At 44.6% G+C, this 23,880-nt stretch overlaps 2 protein-coding genes across 4 annotated transcripts; one reads left to right on the forward strand and one right to left on the reverse strand.

Moving 5' to 3' along the window:
* Window positions 1-729: 729 nt before the first annotated feature.
* On the reverse strand, window positions 730-8,585 carry snx21 (sorting nexin family member 21). Its single transcript, XM_008402902.3, has 6 exons — window positions 8,375-8,585; window positions 5,493-5,780; window positions 5,200-5,396; window positions 4,967-5,108; window positions 4,730-4,895; window positions 730-4,024 (listed from the first exon to the last, which is right to left on the reverse strand). Exons 2-6 carry the CDS (start codon window positions 5,770-5,772, stop codon window positions 3,532-3,534), a joined length of 1,278 nt encoding a protein of 425 aa, XP_008401124.1. The 5' UTR covers window positions 5,773-5,780; window positions 8,375-8,585; the 3' UTR covers window positions 730-3,531.
* Window positions 8,586-9,405: 820 nt separating this feature from the next.
* Window positions 9,406-22,978, forward strand: LOC145552334 (deoxyribonuclease-1-like 2). 3 transcript variants are annotated; one of them, XM_081609530.1, is made up of 10 exons: window positions 9,406-9,563; window positions 13,904-14,061; window positions 14,560-14,648; window positions 15,805-15,816; window positions 17,118-17,204; window positions 18,414-18,508; window positions 18,577-18,689; window positions 19,974-20,131; window positions 20,218-20,314; window positions 22,510-22,978. In XM_081609530.1, exons 2-10 carry the CDS (start codon window positions 13,912-13,914, stop codon window positions 22,633-22,635), a joined length of 927 nt encoding a protein of 308 aa, XP_081465656.1. In that variant the 5' UTR covers window positions 9,406-9,563; window positions 13,904-13,911; the 3' UTR covers window positions 22,636-22,978. The 3 variants fall into 3 exon arrangements, with proteins under 3 accessions (XP_081465656.1, XP_081465658.1, XP_081465657.1); XM_081609531.1 differs by lacking the exon at window positions 9,406-9,563 and adding an exon at window positions 12,907-13,791; XM_081609532.1 differs by lacking the exon at window positions 15,805-15,816.
* Window positions 22,979-23,880: the final 902 nt, after the last annotated feature.

Here is a 23,880-nt window from a genome sequence, read left to right on the forward strand (position 1 = left end):
TCAGTGGTAAATGTTTAATTGAGTTAATTGCCGGGTCTGTAATTAGCAAATTCCCTTTTTAATCAAAAACCACATAGGCTATCTAAAAGTTAAGAAACATTTTCAATCCAAAGACCCTTTTTGCTGCTAATTATTGAATAAATAGACATATCAAACAAATGTATGTATATTTTTAATCTATCCTTCAGGTTCTTTAACCCTCAGATTGCAGCAAAGTGTTTTTCTATCCGTTCATCTTTCCAGAGTTTCTCTGGACAATGCGGCCTGTGGACGCTGGCATTAGCATTAGCTGCTACGTGTTTAGCATTAGCTGCTACGTGTTTAGCATTAGCTGCTACGTGTTTAGCATTAGCTGCTACGTGTTTAGCATGGAGATGCTGTTTTAGCACAACTTAAACACAACAATAGTCTTTTCCAGCAACCAATCAGATCGTTTAGGAGCAGAAATCAGCCATCAGGAGAGAAGCAGCTTCGTCCTCGATCGATGCTAGCAGATGTAGCTAACAGATTTATTTCCGTACCAGAGACACAAGCGGGTTGCAGCTTGGGACAAGATATGTTAAAAGAAACAAAATAAAATTATGAATTGCATTAATTAACATGTCAAAAATCTATGTGATTAATAGAATATAACACGTTCAGGCCCACAGACCTAGAGTCAGTAGAATAGAAATCTTAAAGTTTTGTTGTAACGTACAAAAAGTAAAAAGAGAAACAACAAAAAACAAATTCAATAATTTAACGTTTTATTCCATAAAAACATATTTGGATATATTTTTTAAAATCATAACTCGTTAAATATTCTCCACAGGAAGGGGCGTCTGTGTTTCCGCTCCCCGACAAACAGAGACGTGAAACTTTGTTCCTCCTTTAAAATACAAATTCTAGTTTTTATGCTTCAAGTGACTTAAAAAGTTCACCGTTTGTTTTCAGCTGAATCCAAAGAAACTTCTCTGAAACTAAAACCCTCTATAGCTGTCCGGAGGTACCTACCGCCCCCTAGAGGCTGGCGGTGGCACACGCTGTTGCGTTGCTATAGAAACCAGCCGAAGTTTCCACCTCAAGCTGGGTGGAGCCTGAATAAAATGTCTCCACCCAATAACTACATCATCCAGCATCAGTGTAACTACGTTATGTCGTTGTTACTTAATATTCAGCCTCTAAAAGAAAATAAATTATTTTTAAACTTCGTCTTGACCAAAAGATGCTTTTTGCTGCCATTACAAACCATAAACTGAGACAAAACCAGCTGCAGCAGGAAAATCATCAAACACAAACTGACAGGAAGGCGACTGTAACTAAATATTCAAGGCAAACCGGTGATAAATCTGGACACAGCAAAAGATAATAAATATGTTTATTTTCCCTTCTTTGTGGTTTTTCAGATCGTCAGTAAACAGATCTGGATCTTGTTTGACATGTAGAAAAATTCTCCCCCGAATGTCCTGAAATAACGATAAACTGAAAGTGATTAGAATTAACGGAAAATTCACTTAAATCTATTCAAAGTCCCAGAGACTCTGCCCTCTGCTGACCTCCATGTGGAACTGCATGCGGACAGAAATAATTGCTTCAGTATCCATCCATCCATCCATCCATCCATCCATCCATCCATCCATCCATCCATCCAGACTTCCCTCCCAGCCTCTTCCAGCTCCTCCAGGAACCCCAAGGCGTTCCCAGGCCATAGAGAGACATCGTCCCTCCAGCGTGTCCTGGGTCTCCCCTCCTCCCGGTGGGACCTGAACTCCTCACCAGGGAGGCGTCCAGGAGGCATCCTGACCAGATGCCCGAGCCTCAACTGGCTCCTCTCGACGTGGAGGAGCAGCGGCTCTACTCTGAGTCCCTCCCGGATGACCGAGCTTCTCTCTCTAAGGGAGAGCCCAGCCACCCTGCGGAGGAGGAAACCCATTTCAGCCGCTTGTACCCGTGATCTCGTTCTTTCGGTCATGACCCAAAGGTCATGACCTTAGATGAGGGTGGGAACGTAGATCGACCGGTAAATCGAGAGCTTCGCTTTTTGGCTCAGCTCTCTCTTCACCACGACGGACCGGTACAGCGCCCGCTTCACGGCAGACGCTGCCCCAATCCGCCTGTCGATCTCCCTTCTTCCCTCATTATGAACAAGATCCCCAGATACTTAAACTCCTCCACTTGAGGCAGGACGACCCCCCTGACCCGGAGAAGGCACTCTACCCTTTTCCGGCTCAAGACCATGGCCTCGGATTTGGAGGCACTGAGCCTCATCCCGGCCGCTTCACACTCGGCTGCGAACCGCTCCAGTGAGAGCTGCAGATCACGATCTGATGAAGCCAACAGGACCACATCATCCGCAAAAAGCAGAGATGCGATCCTAAGGCCACCAAAACGGATCAACACCTCGGCTGGTCAGAGATTCTGTCCATGAAGGTAATGAACAGAATCGGTGACAAAGGGCAGCCTTGGCGGAGTCCAACTCTCACCGGAAACGAGCCTGACTTACTGCCGGCAATGCGGACCGTTGCTTCAGTAACTATAGTTAAATCCATCCATCCACTTTCTTACACCCTTGTCCCTCAGTGGGTCAGGTGCTGCTGCTGCCTCTCCAGCTAACGTTCTGGGCGAGAGGCGGGGTCACCTGGACAGGTCACTAGTCTGTCACAGGGCAACACAGAGACACACAGGACACACAACCATACACACACACTCTCACACCTAGGGGAAATTTGGAGAGGCCAATTAACCTGACAGTCATGTTTCTGGACTGTGGGAGGAAACCGGAGTACCTGGAGAAAACCCACCATGCACAGGGAGAACATGGAGACTCCATGCAGAAAGACCGGGAATCAAACCCAGAGCCTTCGTGCTGCAAGGCAACAGCTCTACCAACTGCACCACTGTGCAGCCCATAGTTATATCCATGTTGAAAATGTTTCTGATATTTTAACATGTTGTTGATTAAAAATGTGCCACTGAAATGCAGAGCTTTATGGATGTGGTTCCGCCGTAAGGAGTCATAATACTGCCGTGTTATGATTTATGGAGTAAACATTTAAATTCATTCATATGAATGAATGAACTTTCTCCCTTCTTTAATCCTTTGTTCACCAATCAGCCGTCAGATTGTCACATTAGCCGCTGATGCAAATCAAACCTCACATCTATTTCTGTCCAACATCCAGTCGTCACTCGGGGTCTCCGTGGCAACTGCAGCCAGGCATCTGCCTGAAGGCTGGGGATCCTGCAGGGGGCGCCGCCGCCGCCGCCCAGCAGCCGTTGAACTGCTTTCAGTCAGATCAGAGTCAGGTGGTCTGACTGAAAGCTGAAGTGAAACTCTGAGGAGGTTTCAGGTCGTGTCCCAGAAGGAGAAACTGCGGCGTTGGTTCCGTCAGCAGCAGTCAGGCCGTCCTCCATGTTGGGTCTAAATCAGGGCGGCGGCTCAGATCACATTTCATTTCCATCCAAAACCAAAAACTCTTCCCACTTTATTGCTTTTTCTACTCGATGTGCAAAATAAAGTTCACAAGTCTCTGCTTCCCGCTGCGCGCCGCCTCAGCCATCGCCGTCGCTCTCCTGCAGTTTGTGTTTGACCAGGAAGTTCCTGATGGTCACATGGTCGTCTGGCCCCGCCCCCTCCAGCTGCTGCAGATGCTCCTCCCACCGCTGCTTGTCTCTTCCTGTTTGCCACGACAGACGGATCACCGCCTGCAGCAGCGGCAGCGCCAGCGACTGCAGCGCCGCGTCTGGCTGTAAGGGGAGGAGCTTATCCTGTAGTGGGAGGGGCTTGTCCTGCAGAGGGAGGGGCTTGTCCTGTGGCTCAGGGGGCAGGAGCATGTGGAGGGCGTGGTCGCAGTGCTCCAGAGCCTCCTCCAGCTGCTCCACCTCCTGGAAACAACAAGCCAGCCCCACCAGGGTGAAGAACCAATGGGAGGAGGCTGGGGGCGGGGCCTGTGTCTCATCGTCATGGTAACTGGCCCAGCCCAGCTTGTGTTGGAGTCTCTTGGCGTTGAGTAGCGGACCCAAAGCCTCCTGGAAACGTTCGGCTCTGAACAAGAAAAGCAGACAGTTAACCTGGAAAACCTGGAAAAGTCTGGAAAAACCCGGAGAACCAGGATCCAGATTCTGATTAATTTTGTCCAGATTAATTTTATTGCAGGTTCATCATGAGTAGTTGTCAGCTGCTGTGAGCTTTAGGGAGCCCACCGCTAGCTGAACATGTTAGCATCAATATGCTGGATTTCCTTACGAACCTAAAACTGTTAAAGAAATAACATTTATTACAAAACTGTTTATCTTTGTCATATTTTCATCTACGGAGGCCGTCAGGTTTTATTTACCCAGTTTACTAATATTCTATAAATAAAATACTGGTTTTTAGACCCCAGTCTAGCTAACGCCATTAGCAGGAGCTAACGCCATTAGCAGGAGCTAACGCCATTAGCAGGAGCTAACGCCATTAGCAGGAGCTAACACCATTAGCAGGAGCTAATACCTGAACAATACTTGATGCGTAGAAATTCCTGTTCTGGTTGGACGGTGCTAGCTTCATAGCATCTAGCATACATTACCTACCCAAGATGCATTGCAGGATAAAGATGGCGCCATCTTACTGACAATATTTGTATTTAATTTGTCAAATTAAGCAGCCTGCAGTTTTCTTACTGTGTTTTTATTCTTTTTATAAATTCCTCAGATAAAGTCTGTTGTTCCAAGCAGTGGTGCATCATGGGAGCTGAAGCAGCGTTCTCACCTGATGAGCAGCTGGCCGGCCTGCAGGTCGCTCAGGTAGAAGAACTGCCGGACACTCGGCGCCCCCCGCAGGACGGGCAGCGAACACAAGTGAGAGAGGTACTGCTCGAACGCCCGGCTCCGCTTAGCGATGGTTTCCGCCGTGAAGTTCCTGCGCAGCTTCTTTCCTGCGAACGTTAAGAGACGTCAGAGCTCGAACCCGAACCGCTTCCTGCAGCCGGACGACGCGGCGCCTTACGGGGGAACGAGACGCGCTCCATCTGGCTGCCGTAGTTCCGCCTCAGAGCGGCGTGGAGCCGCTGGAAGTCGGAGTAGCGGCGGGTGATGACAGCAGGCATCTTGTCGCTGCCTCCGGACTGGATGACATGGATGGCGTAGAGCTGCGGGACAGAACCGGCTCAGTCGGGTCGGATGGTTGTGTGAAGCACCGGGTCGGGTCGGGTCGGGTCGGCGCTCAGAGGAAGGACTCACCACGTACTTGGCGGCGCCGTCCTGAACCACGCTGGCGTCCGTCACCTCGAACAGCAGCCCGTCCGCCGGCCGCCTCACGCCGTGGTCGGGACTCGACCCGCCGAGTCCGCGGAGGGTCCGCCAGCCGTCCTGGAGCTGCCGGGTCAGCAGGGCGGAGGGGGCGGGGCCGACGGGGGACACGCCCACCGGACTGGCGTCTGTGAGAAACAACAGACAGGAAATGAGACGCTCGGACCGCCGCCTAATCCAACCAGGCCGTCGGTTCTCAGAAAACGGCCCGACGTGTCGGCGACCTGTGCTGCTCGGTCCGTCCTCCAGCGACTCGCCCAGGAAGTCCGAGTCGCTGTCCATCGCCTCGCCGCCGTCCTCGCCGCCGAGCTCTCCGTCGTCGAAGCACAGCGTCCCCCGGAGACGCTCCGTCACGCACTCCTCCTCCTCCAGCTCCGCCTCCCACCGCTCCTCGCTGAAGCCCCGCCCCTCGCCCTCCGGGCCGCCGTCCTCCTGGTCCGGGTCGGCGCCCGGGTCGGTCTTGAACAGAGAGCGCTTCAGGCGGTCCAGGAACCGTGCCGCCATGACGCCGCCTGGCAGGAACCAGAGGTTTGACCCATCAGTTTACAGCAACACCTTAGATCTGACCTTTGACCTAAAATGTCTCTGATGAACTTTTAGGTCCCAGAATCTTCTAAACTTTATAACAAACTTGTTACGTCTGAAATCGTTCCGTCTCCGTTTGAATTCCATCTTTACATGATCAAATTTCTCCAAATTCTTTAAAATATAGAAATGTAAGAAACTGCGATTATAAAAAGTATTATAGCACATTAAATACACCAAGTATATTCCTCACATGATTAACCCCAAGTAAGGACATAGTTAGGCTAAGATAAGCTGAGAGAGCAATAAATTGGTGATATAGTTTTATTTTTGCATGTTTTCACCTTAAACCTGCCGTTTAAAAACAGCCGTCAATTTCACAAAAAAGTCTTTCTGCTCATTTGACGTAGTTTTTAGGTTTGGCACAGCGAAGTGTCCCATCCAAAGGAGGGTCTGTGCCTTACCAGAGGTACCAGCCTCTCTGGTTCATGCGCAAAATTCACATTTTCTTCGTTTTCCTATTTGCAACATTTTAAAAGCTGGCTTAAGATTTGCACAACAATTGGATGGAAACAGCTTCAAGCTAAATATTCAGTTAGCAAGTTAAATATTTAGCTTCTAACTATTTAGCTAACTAAATTGTCAGCTTGCTAACTAAATATGTAGTTAGGCAGCTAAATAGTTAGCCAGGTTATCTAGTAACGAGTTACCCTGAGAGCGCCCTCCACAGGAAGTCAGAAGAACAGCAGCTCTCAGTGTGATTGCTGCTGTTCCTGAACGCATCCTGAGTTTTTAAAGAGGTTTTGGTAAAAGAATGTTCCTCATTCAGTTTATCTGGGGTTGAACTGAGTTCAGATCATTTACTTCCAGGTTGAAGGTCGCAGGGAAACAGTTTGTTTCCACTGCAGCTCTGCAGAACCTGCGAGGCGCAGCAGCGATGGCTGCCGGCCGACCTGGCTCCGGTTACAAGACCGGCAGCTCCTCCAAATGGAAATCATGTCACCGATTAATAATGCAGAGATCCGCGAAGTCGGCCTGCAGGAGGCGGCGGCCTGCAGACTCCCTCCAGGTCATCTCCTCCCCCACGCCTGCAGCGCGTATCAGGACTGAAGCAGCTGATAAAACAGGAGCTGCTGACCATCAACTCTGCAGTTCAGACCCAAACACAGGGACTCAGGCTGGATGAAGCCATCGTTAGCTCCAGTCTGGTCACTTTAACAGTTTTCCTTTAGCGCTGACCTGCTGGCTCTGATTCTGAACGATTAATAGTTTTTCAAAGGAATAAAACTCCTGCAGGATCTGTAAAATATTATCCACAAATACATCAAAGTCCAAACTGAGGTGTTTACTGGTGGGACCTTCAGCTGGATAATTAAATACTTAGTTTGGAGCTAGATGTTTAGCTTGCTAACTAAATATTCAGTATTTAATTTAAAACTTTTTACATTGAATTTATAAGCAAATGATGCATGAAAGAAACTGACAAGATAAAAACATGTTAGAAGGAAGGAGAGCTCCTGATGAGATGAAGAATCGCCAGCCTTCCTGTTAGTTTTCAGCGCTGTTCTCTCCTGTTGACAGAAAAATGTCTCCAAACTTTCTGGTTCAGGTGTTTCTGCTTCTACGTCAATATTTTAATCCTGTATCTTAATAATCTCCCTATTAATAGGGAGATTATTAATGAAACGTTAGATAAGTTAGAAAGTCGCCATTTGTAAAGTTACACAGTCAAAAACTAACAATAATAATCCGTGTTATTTAGTCAAAAACATATATTTTCTCAATTTTTTTCATTCATTCATAAATGACATAATTTCACACTATATTTAAGTTAGATAAATATTTATCTTGGAGCTAGTTACCTTTAAAACCTAATATTTAGTTTAAAGCTTTATATTTATATTTTATTTACAAATGAATGAATGAACATGGTGAAAGTATGACATTGAAAAATGAACCCACATTTTTTAAAATAAATAACTCAAATTATTGTTCTTCCTTCCCCACCAGGTCGTCACTGTAAATAATAATAATTTGTTCTTACTCACCTGTTTGAATCAAAAGTCAATAAAACAAGTAAATAAAAATAAATCGTGTTTAATCTGTATTTACATCTTACACCGTGTTTTCTATGCCAATTAGGTTAAATAAAAACAAACTGCGTCAAAATTTGTTGGTTTTATTGTTAAATGTTTGACATTAAAATGTGTAAAAGTTTGTAGTCTTGCGATAAGGAAATTATTTTACAGCTAAAACTGTCCAGACATGAGAAGTTAAAAGCACCGAATGTCCGTGAAGGCATCATTGTGATGACTAACAGGTAGTTATCGATCACCAATAACTTAACGTAAACATATTTAAAGTGAGCTTTTATTGATCCCTAAGCAGAACTTTGTGTTAAGCTCCGCTAACTGACCCAAACCTCCCGGACCGGAACCGGTTCTCCTCCTCTCGGTCTCGGTTGTTTTGAAGCTCCAGGCCGGTTTAACGGCTGCTGCGCGGAGTTAGCAGCGGAGCTAACAAGTTTCCGCTGCTCCTCCTCTCAAAGTTGCTCCGAAGCCTCCGACCCCCGGACACTCACCCTGGACTGGACCGGGACTCGCTGCCCGCTCCGCTTAGTCCATGTCGGCCCGGTTCACCTGAAGCCCGGGGTTCCTATCATGATCTCCCAGGTGGACCGTTCAGTCCGAGTTTTGCTGTCGGACCGACACTTTGAGCTGACTGCATCCTGATTCCCTCAAGCTTTCCCCGGCCACAGCCAGCGGGAGAAGGCGGGGCCCTCTGGATGTCACTTGGTGACCATATAAGGACATGCAGTGTTCAGTTCCGTCCGGTAGAGGGGAGTAAAAACTCCAGCAATCCGAACCCGCACATTGTTCTGATGCCATAAATTATGCAAATATTTTTATATTATAAACTGTTTTTACATGTGTTTGTTTAATTTATCATAGTTTTAATTTTAACGCAGAAACATTTTAAATATTTCCTTGATTTGTTTTTTATATTTCTTATTTATTTTCTGTATATAAAGAATTTTTATAATTTATTTTACATACTGTGATTTCCATGTATTGTATTTTTAATTTTAATGCAGAAATATTTAATTTCCAATATTTCATCCATTAACATTTCTTTTATTTATATTGCTTATTTACTTTCCAGATCTTTGTTTTACTATGTTTAGTTATTTTTGACAGACTTGTCATCCTTTAAATAAAAACAATTCAGTAGCATTAAAGTAATAGAAGTTTCAACATACATATGCATTATTTCTTTATTACATGGTTAATTTTGAAAATATATTTATTTATTTTATGTATTTAATGAAGTAGTAAAGCTCCTAAATATCCATAGATTTAACAAGATCCAACTGAGATTCTTGACTTGATTTTTAAATAATTTCTGTAAATATGATTAAAACTATAAATGTGCTGAAATCCTATCAGGCAGTGGAAATATCACATCTTCTTCCTCCACTTGATGTCAGGTCATGTTCTTGGTGTTTGCACCAACTTTTACATTCAAATCTATTGCAAATGTCACCAAATGACCTCAGTCAGTCACTGGGAAGTTGTTGGTTTTTTTGTAGCATTGAATGCAGCACCGCGGGGAGAGGTGGGGGCGTGGCTAACCTGACGCAGACCGGAGGAGGAGCAGCAGTGGGCGGAGCTTGTGGTCCCACCTTGTCAGGTTGGAGCCTCCACCCTTCAGATGAAACTCGGAGTTTCTGCTGTTGACACATTTCACCGACCCGCGTCTCACCTGAGCAGGTAAGAGAACCAGAACCGTTTACTGGGTCGGGACCAGTAGGATGTACTGGGGCAGACGTTACAAACTGGGTTTGATTGGAGGTGGACGTCCTCAGCGTGTTTCTGAGTGGAGAGGTTCTTCCTGCCTTCTGACTGTTGAGCCTGTTGGTTTGTGTCAGACCAACATCTGGAGGCTCCAGCGGCTGACGGACAGGAGACAGGAAGACAGACAGACAGACAGACAGACAGGTGGCAGCAGGGCGGGCAGACAGACAGACAGACAGACAGACAGACAGACAGGTGGCAGCAGGGCGGGCAGACCGTCAGGCCACAGAAGCACCAGCACCTCCTGACCCCACTGAGGGACAAGGATGTAAGAAAATGGATGGATGGATGATTCCTGACTCCAGAAATGGAGGTTTGATGTTTTCCTGGGTGGCTCCAGCTGCTGCAGGTGTGTCTCACCTGAGAATGAATCAGTGCAGGGTGGGAGGGCGATCACATGACCACAGCACCAGTTCTTAGAAACCTCAACATGTTGACTCAGCAGGCGACCAGAGGACAACAGCAGCGAGGCGTCAGAGAGCCGGTACCAGCATGGAGAGCAGCTTCTCCTCTGGGAACCTGGGGAGAAATCCTGGACCCACATGGAGACAGCGATCCGGTGGTTCATGGTTTAATTCCAGACACAAACCGTCATGTTTTCATGCTCTGCCGTCACAGCGGCTCATTTTACTGCAGCATAGTGAGAAGAATGTTGTGATGTTATCGTGTTAGAAACCCTGCTGTGGGAGGAAGTTTTAAAACCACCAAGCAACATTTAAACCCCGAATCTAAAATGAGCTTAGAGCTAAAAACACCAAAAAGAACATTAAACAATTAGCTTACAGTTCTAATGACACCAAAAACCCATTAAACCCGGAATCACACGTCTAAAATTAGCTTCCCAGCGGTTGAACCACTACAGTGTGTTGGATCAGAGCCGGCGGCTCTCGGCCCGTTTGAAGGTTGTTGCTGCTTGCTGGTCGGCCAGAGGAGTTGCTCTGCTGAGGTTGCCCTGAATAAAAGTTGCTCCACCGGTTCTGCCGGCTGGGAGGGGCAGACGGAGATCAACAAGCCCGAAACCTGACGGAGAAACTGCAGCAGCTGCTGCTGCTGCTGCTGCAGCAGCTGCTGCTGCTGCTGCTGCAGCTGTAGCTGCTGCTGCTGCTGCTGCTGCAGCTGCTGCAGCTGCTGTAGCTGCTGCTGCAGGGAAATGGTGCAAAATGGAGAAACCGACGTCCAGCTCTGCTTCTTCTTCTGCGTCCAAGATGGCGCCGCCGCCTGATTGGTCAGTCCTCCAGAGGTCTGACAGGGCGACCAATCATTTCACCCAACATGTCTGCTTCTCTTCCCTCTGGGTTTTCATCTTTTCTCAGGGACTAAAATATACTAGAGATCAATCAATCAATCAATCAATCAATCAATCAATCAATCAATCAATCAATCAATCAATCAGGTAACTTCAGCAACACGTGATAAACATCGTAGAGTCAACAGGAAACCAATCAATTCTGATCAACTAATCAATGTCCCATTGATTACGGTTCTGCCTCTGAACATGAGCGTTTTGCTGATTTGTTCTGTAATCTGATGTTTGGTTCTGATCCGTGTGGACCAGAGACGGCGCCCCCTGCAGGAGCAGTTCATCATGATTCCAGGCTGATGTTCCTCCAGGTCTGAGAAGAACTGAGCTGCTCATTTTTAATTTAGAGAAGACTAATTACTGATCAATTAATCCATTTATTGCTAAATTAATTAACGGAAATGCTCTAAAATGTTTACAGACTTTAATATCCTTGTTTTTCATGGTGGGTTTCATTTTTCAGTTTTATAATTTTTGGACATTTAAAATATCTTCAGGTTGAGTCTGAAGTGTTATTTACTAAATTAAAGAGAATAACCTTTACCGTATTTTCTGCACTATAAGGTGCAACTAAAAACCTTCAACTTCCTCTAAAGCCGACAGTGAGCCTTATAACCCGGTGCTCCTTATATATGGACCAACATGGAGCCACTACAGGTCTCAGCTACGGTAAGCAGCCGCCGACTTCATTTTCCCCCGTAGAAGAAGAAGTGCGCGGTGCATGCTGGGATAGCTGTCAGAACGCTGGTTTGTTAATAAAGCTTGACTGACCTATCTACCTACCGACCTGATGATCAGGTCGTCTGCAGGTCATGTAGCACCACGTTCTCCACCAACATGCTGAAGGGTCACCATCGTCCGGCCCAGAAGCCTCTCCTCTCCTCACAACATGGCGTGAGATTAACAACGGCCCAAACCCGTGTTTTAAATCAAGCTTTAATATCATGTATCAAAGTTCATGCGCAAAATAAAATATACTACAGAAATATGAAAGCATAGACTCACCGTTGGGTTTGTGTTCGCCTCCGTGGTCGCTGGCCTCAGGGTGATCGTTATTTCTTCAATATGACGCTTAGGTCATGTGATTGGCTGGGTGTTGAAATCTGACATCGATTGCTAATGTCTGTGACCTGAAGTAACCGCCATTTTGTACAGTGAATTTTTAGATGTTGAATTTGAGCAAGTTGAATTTTTAGGACACTGAAAAAATTGCATTTGAATTTTTAAAAGTTGAATTTTTTTTATATGCTGAATTTTTTTAACACTGAAAAATATATATATTGAAAATTTCATCACTTTGAAATAGGAATGTGAATTTTTTTAACAAATGAAAATTTCAAACGTGTTTATTAAATTTCAAACACTGAATCTTTTTTTTAGGTCAAAATTGTATTCTGAATTAATTTTGAAATTGAAAAAGTAAGCGCAAATATACAACATTCAAGTTTCAGATGCATTTTTTATTCAAATTCTGATGGCACATATTTACTTCCATACTATACATTTAAAGCCTGGGGGGGTGGGGGGAAGAGAGACAGAGACTTCGGCGGCAGCGTGTCGGTTGGTCTGTGTTACCCAGAATGCAGTTGGGCACAATATCTCAACACCAACGCCGTGAAACAATGACTGGGGCAGCTACTATATAAAGTACTGGGGACCATTTCTTTATTATTACACATCCACATTAGCAGACAACGGAACAAATCACGTCCCGAATGGGTTCAATACGGTGGCGACCCAAACTGGAGCGTCTGTTCTACATATGAAAAAAGTTTTAAAATAGGCCATTTATTGAAGCTGCGCCTTATAGTGCGGAAAATACGGTAATTTTGCAACACAATCCTGCAATCCTCTAATCTCCATGGCAACCAGTCAGCTGCTAAACACCTGGGTGGGCCTAGCCCCGCCCCCAAACCGCAGCCCCTCCCCCTCTCAGCTCCCTCTGACTAGCCAGCAGCAATTAGCAAACAACAGCTGAGCTGCTGCTCAGAGCAACGCTGGTAGAAACGTTAAAGGGTTAATAGAGGAGCCATGTTTGGATGACTTCCTGGAGGCGGAGCTTCAGAAAGAGCAGGAGTTCTTAAAGAGACAGAGGCCCAATTTCAAGATGTTAAATCTGGAAGTAAAATGTTTTCTAAGTCATGTTGGATATAAGCAGCATTTTTATGTTGGTGGTGCTATAACATGAAAGCGTAACTCCGGCCCTTTAAATGGCCCAGGGTGACATGAGCAGCCATGATCGACCCGTAACGACGTTCAGATCTCCTCGGTTTTATGTTTCTGGATGAAATCTTGTGGTTTCTGACTCATCGATGAAACGTTTTCATGGCAGGAGACGTTTCAATCAGCCTGGATGTTTCGGTAGCTTCGGGTTCAGATGGTTTTTCTGGAGCTTTGTGAATCAGGCAGAAACGTGACGTTGCTGAACAGGTTTTTATTTCTGCCTGCAGTCTCTCCAGTCTGAGCTGCTGCCGCTGCAGCTTTGAGTTGGTAAGTGAAGGAAAGCAGAGTTAATGTTTCTCAGCTCAGCGCCTCGCCGTCCCGTTTCTCTGCTTGGAGAGAAACGATCCGAACTGATGCAGGACGCCTCGCCGCTTGTCGTCATAGGAACATTTTGTCCCTGGTTCTGAGGAAACTTTCTGAACGTTGCATCACGTCCAGCTGGGTTTGTGTTTTGATGCCGAAAACACAAACCCAGGAACTTTTACTCGGTTACATTTGAGCAGGGTTAGGAGCAGCTGATCGGCATCAAGCTGAGCACGTCTAAAACAGCAGGTCAGCACAACCACAGGGTGGAAAGACATCAGCAATGACCCCAGAGGAGCTACTGGGGAAAGGGCAAAGGTCAGCTCTAATCTGGCCCATCAGAGAGGAAGATTATTCCCAAGAGGAAAACGGATCTGATTGGAGGAAACGTTGTTCCAAACTCAGCTGTGTGTCGTTGCTGCTTTCTCAGGTCCAGCCATGAGGGGGCGCTCTTCCAGCGTTGGTTGCCTTTTGTTCTGCAGCCTGATGATCGGAGGAGCAGCAGGACTGAGGATCTGTTCCTACAACATCCAGGGGTTCGACACGACGAAGGCAGCAGATTACAAAGTGATGCACACTCTGACCAAGGCAGGGCACACACACACACACACACACACACACACACACACACACACACACACACACACACACACACACACACACACACACACACTGACAAACACACGCACATATACACACACGCACGCACATATACACACACACACACACTGACAAACACACACACATATACACACACACACACACACACACACACACACACACACACACACACACACAAACACACCTACACACACACACACACACACACACACACACACACACACACACACACACACACACACACACACACACACACACACACACACACACTGACAAATACACACACACCCACACACACACACTGACAAACACACACACACACATATACACACACTGACAAACACACACACACACACACACTGACAAACACACACACACACACACACTGACACACACACAAAGTTCCTCCTCCTGTTTTCCTGAGCTTCTCCTCCTCCTGTCTGACCCGAGTCGCCTCCTCTGCAGATCGTGTCCCGCTGTGATATCTGCGTCCTGCAGGAAGTTGTGGATCCGGAGCTGAAGGCAGTCAAGGTTCTGGTGGCGTCGCTCAACAGGTACGGCTCCACGCTCTCCCTCCTCCAGAACTGAAACCGACCAGAACGTTTCCTCCTCTCGCTTTTGTGCCGTTAACTGGATCAGTATGAAGCCCACTGGAAGCAGCGTACTTTAACTAGGCCACTCTGGAAGACCAGCAGCTGATTGCGGTGCTAAAATCCAGCAGTAGCAGTCAGGGTCTCTGTTGGTGGCAGACGGCTCCTGATGCAGGAAGCTCAGGTTCAGAGAAGGAAAATTACTCAGAGCGTATTTGAGTTCAATTTTTAAATAAATTTGGTGTTTTGTTAGAAAAAAGAGTCAAATCAGACAAAACTGACCTCCAGCCTTCATCTCCTTCTCCTCATCATCATCATCCCCGTTTGCACACTTCCTCCATTTAAACTGAAAATAAAGATTTGAAACTAAAACTTATTTTAAAACTGAAAAAAAAACAACTTTTCATATTTGAAGTTTTGCAGTTTCAATATTTTTTTCTTTTAAACAAACTTGCATATATATATATATATATATATATATATATATATATATATATATATAGTTTTAGTTTTTACAGGTTAGTTCTACTTTGTTGTGAATAATCTAAAGAAGAAACTATTTTAAAAAATAAGTTCACTTACTGAACTGACTGTTGTTGGAGAATAAGTGAATAAATGGAGCCGTAATTTACCGACAGCTGACGTAAAACTGCCTGTTGGGGGAAAATAAATACATTTATAAACACAGAAACCAAAGATATTATAGTTTCTGTATGTTGACTAAAGTTATTTCAGTTCACAAATGTTTTCTCAAATTCAGTTTTTATTATTTTGTTAGTTTTAGTGAACCATAATAACCTTCCTCTTCCTCTTCCTCTGGTTCTTCATCAACAGCCTGAACACAAACATACTCAATAAATTCAAATATTATTGGAAAGTTCATTTATTTCAGGGACTTTATCCAGTTAGATCCATTATGTATATTAACTGCAGGTTTGAAAGGCTTCTCTTCAGTTACAGTTGATGAAAAAAGTCAGAATAAACAGCAGAGAAAATGATTTTTACAAACAGAAACGTGGGCTTGAAGGTTATCGTTTTCACACGGTGCTGTCTGATTGAACATGACTGTAATAAAGCAGATAATGACGCCGTGTGTCTGCTGTCTGTCTGCCTCCAACAGGACAGGCTACAGGTACGGTGGATTTTAAGAGCTTTTGGGAAACAATCTCTTGGTTTAACCTCCTTCACTAATCCTGGCCTCTTCAGGAGCAGCTATTGATTTATTCTGTTCCTGAAACCGTCGTGTTCATCCTGGGCGGCAGGTGTTTAATGTGCATCGTAAACTGGTTTCCTGTTTACCCACAGCTGCTTTCTAACATGACCACCATTTCCAGTCTGACCTTCTGGTGTTGCATTTAAAATGTTATTACTGGAGAATTATTTTTCTTTGGTTGTTAAGAAGAAAAAACGTGGTATTTACTCTTTTTACTAACCTGAATGGGCTTCATGCTAAAGGTGTTAGCATGCTTCATTTCCCAAACCAATCAATAAACGCATCATTACTGATTATTACTGATGTGTGGGTTTATTTATGCTGGCAGACACAAAACTCTCATTACTAACATGACTGTTATGTTTCACATCGTTATGGCTTTTTAAAGTAAACGTCAGAAACATTTTACTGCAGCTAACTGATATCTGGTGAGTTTTATTTGATCTTGTTAATCCACATTGGAAAAATAACTCAACTTTAAACAAAATCCAATATGGCTGCCACAGCTGCTTGAAAAGCGAAATTCAAAATAATAAACCAGTTATTAAATCCATGACACACATGGTAAAGTCAACATCTGTTAGCATCCATGCTGACAGCTATGCTGTGTTTACTAGGGAATATGGTAGTGGTATGCTAGCTTAGTAGCATTTAGCTGGTAACAGCAGCTAGCAAGCGCCACTGGTTTTCTGTCGCTCAGATAAAACCATCAGCTCTGTTAAACTGGCCGTGGTTTTAGTCCCAGTTCCAGGTTTCAGCTTCAAACAGAAAAAGTGTTCAAGTGATTCCCAAAGCTACGTTAGCTTAGCCACTGTTAGCACACTAGTTAGCATCAGTAAACTGTGAGCAGATTAGCTAATAAATAGCAGTTTTATGGGTTATAAAGTATAAGATACTGTCTGTCCATAAGTATTAACTTATCTAATATCTGTTAGCTTTATTCTTAGTGTTATTAAAACATGTAATTTAGCCCATTACTTTAGACAGGTGTGCTGTCGTTTGATGTTTTCAGGTAATTATAAATCAGTAATTTATGTAAATTATTACTTGTGTGTTCTTATAATATTAATTTAAAAATATCAGAAATTCATGGTTAAAAGCCAAAGTACGTCAGATGTGTCCAGATTCCCTGGATCAGAGGTTTGTGAGAGTTTCTGTGCAGAAACGTGAGCCAATGCTGCGTTCAGTGAACAGATGCTGCGTTTGTGTCGTTTGTTGAGGTACGACGAACATCGTTATGGATACGTGTCTAGTCAAAGTCTGGGGAAGTCGGCTGATGACCTGCAGCAGTACGTCTTCATCTACAAGTGAGACGCAGGATTTCATAAAGTCACTTTCACTAACATTTCAATTAAAACTTTATTAAATCATTTATTCAGTTCATCCTTCATGGTTTCCTCCTTTGCTTCCTCCCTGTTTGTTCATTCCTTCTTTCCTCGTATCCTTTCCTCATTCTTGTTTCCCTGTGTTCGTCCTTCCTGGTTTCCTTCCTTCCTTCCTTCCTTCCTTCCTTCCTTCCTTCCTTCCTTCCTTCCTTCCTTCCTTCCTTCCTATAAATATGTATGAGTCCTCGTTCTCCCTCTGACTGTGAATCCATGACTTGACCTTTGACCCTCTGATTAGGACACACCTGGTGAAGCTGTTAGATCAGCACCAGTACGAAGGCCAAGCCTTCCTTCCTTCCTTCCTTCCTTCCTTCCTTCCTTCCTTCCTTCCTTCCTTCCTTCCTTCCTTCCTTCCTTCCTTCCTTCCTTCCTTCCTTCCTTCCCTCCCTCCCTCCCTCCCTCCCTCCCTCCCTCCCTCCCTCCTTCCTTCCTTCCTTCCTTCCTTCCTTCCTTCCTTCCTTCCTTCCTTCCTTCCTTCCTTCCTTCCTTCCTCCCTCCTTGCTTCCTTCCTTCTTTCCTATAAATATGTATGAGTCCTCGTTCTCCCTCTGACTGTGAATCCATGACTTGACCTTTGACCCTCTGATTAGGACCCACCTGGTGAAGCTGTTGGATCAGCACCAGTACGCAGGCCAAGCCTTCCTTCCTTCCTTCCTTCCTTCCTTCCTTCCTTCCTTCCTTCCTTCCTTCCTTCCTTCCTCCCTCCCTCCCTCCCTCCCTCCCTCCCTCCTTCCTTCCTTCCTTCCTTCCTTCCTTCCTTCCCTCCCTCCCTCCCTCCCTCCTTCCCTCCCTCCCTCCCTCCCTCCCTCCCTCCCTCCCTCCCTCCTTCCTTCCTTCCTTCCTTCCTTCCTTCCTTCCTTCCTTCCTTCCTTCCTTCCTTCCCTCCCTCCCTCCCTCCCTCCCTCCCTCCCTTCCTTCCTTCCTTCCTTCCTTCCTTCCTTCCTTCCTTCCTTCCTTCCTTCCTTCCTTCCTTCCTTCCTTCCTTCCTTCCTTCCTTCCTTCCCTCCCTCCCTCCCTCCCTCCCTCCCTCCTTCCTTCCTTCCTTCCTTCCTTCCTTCCTATAAATATGTATGAGTCCTCGTTCTCCCTCTGACTGTGAATCCCTGACTTGACCTTTGACCCTCTGATTAGGACCCACCTGGTGAAGCTGTTGGATCAGCACCAGTACGCAGGCCAGGCCTTCGTCCGGCCGCCGTTTGCCGTCCATCTCAGCTGCAGTAAAACTGGTCAGTGGACTTTTGAGACGGTTCTTCCAGACGGCTGGTTCTGATCCGCTGGACGTCTTTCCTTCCAGACATCAAGGAGTTCGTTTTGGTTCCGCTCCACACCGACCCGGACCAGGCCGTCCAGGAGATCGACTCGCTCTACGACGTCTTTGAGGAGGTCAGCGCAAAGTGGAACAACACGGTGAGGATTCTGAGGTCAAAGGTCAGATGGACGAAGCTGGAAAGTTCTAGAAATTACGATCCTGGGAAAATGTTGGGATGTTCAGAACAGGAAGGGCGATGGATGGTTCTGGTTGGTTCTGGTTGGTTCTGGTTGGTTTTGGATGGTTCTGGTTGGTTTTGGATGGTTCTGGTTGGTTCTGGTTGGTTTTGGATGGTTTGGGTTGGTTTTGGATGGTTTGGGTTGGTTCTGGTTGGTTCTGGTTGGTTCTGGTTGGTTCTGGTTGGTTTTGGATGGTTCTGGTTGGTTCTGGTTGGTTTTGGATGGTTTGGGTTGGTTCTGGTTGGTTTTGGATGGTTCTGGTTGGTTCTGGATGGTTCTGGTTGGTTCTGGATGGTTCTGGTTGGTTTTGGATGGTTCTGGTTGGTTTTGGATGGTTCTGGTTGGTTCTGGTTGGTTTTGGATGGTTCTGGTTGGTTTTGGATGGTTTGGGTTGGTTCTGGTTGGTTCTGGTTGGTTCTGGTTGGTTCTGGTTGGTTTTGGATGGTTCTGGTTGGTTCTGGTTGGTTTTGGATGGTTTGGGTTGGTTCTGTTTGGTTTTGGATGGTTCTGGTTGGTTCTGGATGGTTCTGGTTGGTTCTGGATGGTTCTGGTTGGTTTTGGATGGTTCTGGTTGGTTTTGGTTGGTTTGGGTTGGTTCTGGTTGGTTTTGGATGGTTCTGGTTGGTTTTGGATGGTTCTGGTTGGTTTTGGATGGTTCTGGTTGGTTCTGGTTGGTTTTGGATGGTTCTGGTTGGTTCTGGATGGTTCTGGTTGGTTCTGGTTGGTTTTGGATGGTTTGGGTTGGTTTTGGGTGGTTTTGGATGGTTCTGGTTGGTTTTGGATGGTTCTGGTTGGTTTTGGATGGTTTGGGTTGGTTCTGTTTGGTTTTGGATGGTTCTGGTTGGTTTTGGATAGTTCTGGTTGGTTTTGGATAGTTCTGGTTGGTTTTGGATGGTTTGGGTTGGTTCTGTTTGGTTTTGGATGGTTCTGGTTGGTTTTGGATAGTTCTGGTTGGTTTTGGATGGTTTGGGTTGGTTCTGGTTGGTTTTGATGGTTCTGGTTGGTTTTGGCTGGTTCTGGTTGGTTTTGGATGGTTCGGGTTGGTACTGGTTGGTTCTGGTTGGTTTTGGTTGGTTTTGGTTAGTTCTGGTTGGTTCTGGTTGGTACTGGTTGGTTCTGGCTGGTTCTGGTTTCCCAGTGCATTCTGGGTGTTTCCTGCCTCGACCGTGGTTCCGTGACGTGGGTCGACTCCGTGTGTTTCAGAACGTGATGTTCCTGGGAGATTTCCACGCCGGCTGCGCCTACGTCACCCGGAACGACAAGAAGAAAATCCGACTCTTCAGCAACTCCAACTTCTCCTGGCTGATCGGGGACCGAGAGGACACCACCGTCGCCGACACGACCAACTGCCCCTACGACAGGTCGGTGTTGGACGGAGACGTCCACCGGCTGCAGATGTCCTCCAGACCAGGCCACCCTGACCCAAACCCGGCTGTGTGTGTTTCAGGATCGTGGTTCATGGACAGCCCTTCCTCATGTCCATCATTCCGTTCTCTGGAAAAGTTTTCAACTTTGGCAAAGAATTCAGGCTGAGGCAGTCGAAGGTAGGAGGCCTGAGGCTCCAGCAGACAGAACGCGTTTGTACTTGATCTCTTCTGATAGGTCAGATCACCCTCAGCTGGACTCTGCTTACTGATGAGGCCACTTCTCACGTCCGGATTTTAATCATAGGCACAAGAGACATTTTTAACAAACCCTTCATTTTCCTTCCACTTCACATTTATGCACCACCATCAGATAAAATCCCAATAAAAATCATCCATCTTTCTGGTTGGATTATAAAGTTTTTGTATGGAAACAAAACACGCTGCAAACACATAAATGATATAAACTTTAAACACAAAAAACTAAAAATCACAGAAAATTCTGCAAATTACAAAAACAGCAAATAATAAAAATGCAAGTTCTCTGCAGAAGTCCTCCAGGCCACCAGGGGGAGCCTGGAGTTGGTAATATCACCTACATAAATATGCTGCTGGTCAGTAATGTTGTAAAAGATTGCAGTAGTGAGATCGGCCCTGCGCCTCTGGGCTCAGTCAAAGTCCCGTCAGGGGTCAGGGGTCAGGGGCAGAACGGCCCTGGGTCGTAGCTTCACATCCAAAATGGAGGACAGGTCACCGTAGTTCTGCTGCTAAACAGAACTACAACAAAACAGATTATTTTAACCTGCGTTAGTAAAAGTTAGTTTTGTTACGACTTGTTGAATTCAATATAATCTCTCAAGTTCAGCGAAACAAAAAATATTTTAATTATTTTTGAAAACTGATTTTATTCTATTTTTTGCGACTGACAGCTCTGTGAACTTTGCCATATTTCCAAGATGGCAGAAAATACACATAAAAATTTAAAATGTCTGTTTGACTAATAAAGAGGATTTTTACTCATTAAACCGTTTTATGCAGCCTGATGCTACATTTGAAACATAAAAAGACTAATGGAGCTAAAATGTCCTTTTTAAAATAAACTATGAATGTTGTGACTTTATGAACTAAACATGTTACAATAATTCATCGTTTTTCTCCTCCAGTCTAAGAAAACATGTTTAAAAATCATGTTAATAAGAACCAAATATTCTCCTATTCCACTTCCACAAAAAAAAATAGATTTTAATTTCATAATTATATATAAAGTTTCTCCTATAATGATTTTCTGCAAAAGAAATTCAAAATAAATATAAATTCCCACATTTCATGACAGATTTTAAGACAATAAACATTTTTTAAATTGTTATGAATGTTTTTAGAACGTTTTCAAAAGTGGATATTATACAATAAATCTATTCCATCTGCAGTTTTCATTTGATAAAATTTGGTCTTCAAACAGGGATATTTATAAAGAGAGACGGATTCACTGCAGGATGAATCTCACATCGGAGTTTGGACTCAAACTCAGCTGCTGAATCTCTGAAGATAGAACTCGTCTGCTGGAAAACATATACATATAAACATGTATCCAATATATATTATTCAGTATTAATCATTATTTATTTGTGTTTGTATAGTTATATAAATATGTATTGATATTACTAAATAATTTATTAAATGATGAACGGCTGTGTGTTTGTAATCTGCTCATCATTCATCAATATCAGAATATTCCATTCCTATTCTATTGTTATAGCCACTAAGCATATTTAAATATGCTGAACTATGTATTAAAAACATATTTAAATAATACAATTGTTTATAAATGTAGCTTTGATAGATGATTGAATATGGTTTCCAGTAACAAAAAAGCGTGTTATGATTGATTAAATGCGCTGATACGTCATTGTGCTGCTAAACACATAACGCTGAGTGGAGTGGTGGACCGCTCCAAGATGGCCGCCCGCTCCAAGATGGCCGCCCTAAATCTCGCTTCAAGATGGCCGCCCTAAATCTCGCTCCAAGATGGCCGCCCTAAATCTCGCTTCAAGATGGCCGCCCTAAATCTCGTCAGCGACAATAGGCCAGAGCGGCCATGAGGGTTTATCTTTATGTCTATGGGCCAAAGACCTTTTCTTTTCCCCTCCATCTTTCTTCTGGACTGATCCCATATGATTTGATGGCCGGCGCCCCCTAGTAGCCAGGAGGACTAATGGTTTGTCGTGCCAGTTTGTTTACCGCTTTTCCTCTTTTGCTTCCATTTTGTGCAGCTGCAGAGTTTTTTTGTTGCATTTGTTTGTTTTTTTGTGTGTATTTTTCATCATTCTTCTGTTTGCCTCGTATCCGTCTCAGTTTCTGTTGCTTCTGTCTGCCAGGTGCTGAGGCTGAGCGACCATTATCCAATCGAGGTGAGGTTAAAAGGCTCCGCCCCCCTCCTCCAGGCCACGCCCCTGCTGGTGCTCTTCGGCGCCATCATCCGGTTCTTCCTTCCTGTTCTGTGATCGTCTGATCCAGTCTAGATGACCGTCCTGTTAGATTGCATGAAGCAGTTTTGAACAAGCACATTTAGGAGATTTTACTCAACATGTAAAGTTTTTAAGAGACGTTCTGCTTACGTCAGGGTTTTGTCTTCTGCTGGAGATTCAGATTTTTACCAAAGAAAGAGCAAACTTCAGATTAAATGATAGATTAGCTATAATCTGTAAACTTAGATCTAATCTGTGTTTACCTCTGAGTTGACCTACTGACACCGAAAGGCAGGAAATGCCTCCAAACTGGAGGAATTAAAGTTTTTACCTTTGACTTCAGAATAATTGTTTTGAATAAACCAGATTTTAGAAGGTTTGTCTTTTAACATCTTCTTTATATTTTCTGTGTTTTTTTCCTCTTTTTTTCAACACGGGTGTTTTTCTGATTGTGTACAGAAACTGCTGTAAATAAAATGTCAGGAAATTTTAGAGCAGAAATAAAATTTGTAGATTTTTTAAAAAACTTTGTAAAATTGTTCCTGTTAAACCTTAAAGCTGCTGTTTTTTGTTGTATTTTATAAAATGTCACAGCGAGAAGCAAAGGGAAGAACCACAGCAGGGAGCTGATCCACTTTCCCTCTTTAGACCTTCAGGTGAAATAAAAGAGGCATAAAATCTAGTTTCAATGTAAATTAATTAAATGTGAAAGCTGTAGGTCTACAAACTGGGTCAAACAGAAGGGAAACCCAAAACCTGGTAAATGGAAAGAGATAAAATGATCAAACATCAATACATTTTCCATCTACTGCTCTCCTTACTTTGTTTTTCACTCTGAAATTAAATTAAACTGGACAAATGGACCTTCAGAACCGTATTGAGAATCCTTTAGGTTCTTACTGCTTTATGAGAAACATGACAGTTAGCGGAGATCGGCACCAGCAACCCTCCCGACCCCACTAGGGACAAGGGTGGACAGAAAATGGATGGATGACATTTAGAAAAACTCTGGAAACAAAGCAGAGTGAGACCTCTCGTCGCTTCATCTCTTTGTATTAGAAAATGTTGCGTATTAAAATTAGGAGGTAGAATAAACCATCTGTATACTTCTTCTGCTGCCTCAGGAAACACATCAGAGTGAGCCATCTTCTTTCCTCCACCCTTCTCTGCTTTAGGTAACGTGGCCTTACTGAGACTCAGGAAACACATCAGAGTGAGCCCTCTGTTTCGCTTCAGGAAACGAGTGCAGAAGAATATCTTTGATGGAGGGATATACTGCGT

Source organism: Poecilia reticulata, chromosome 7 (genome assembly GCF_904066995.2).
Source record: "Poecilia reticulata chromosome 7, P_reticulata-male-v2, whole genome shotgun sequence".
NCBI lineage: Eukaryota > Metazoa > Chordata > Actinopteri > Cyprinodontiformes > Poeciliidae > Poecilia > Poecilia reticulata.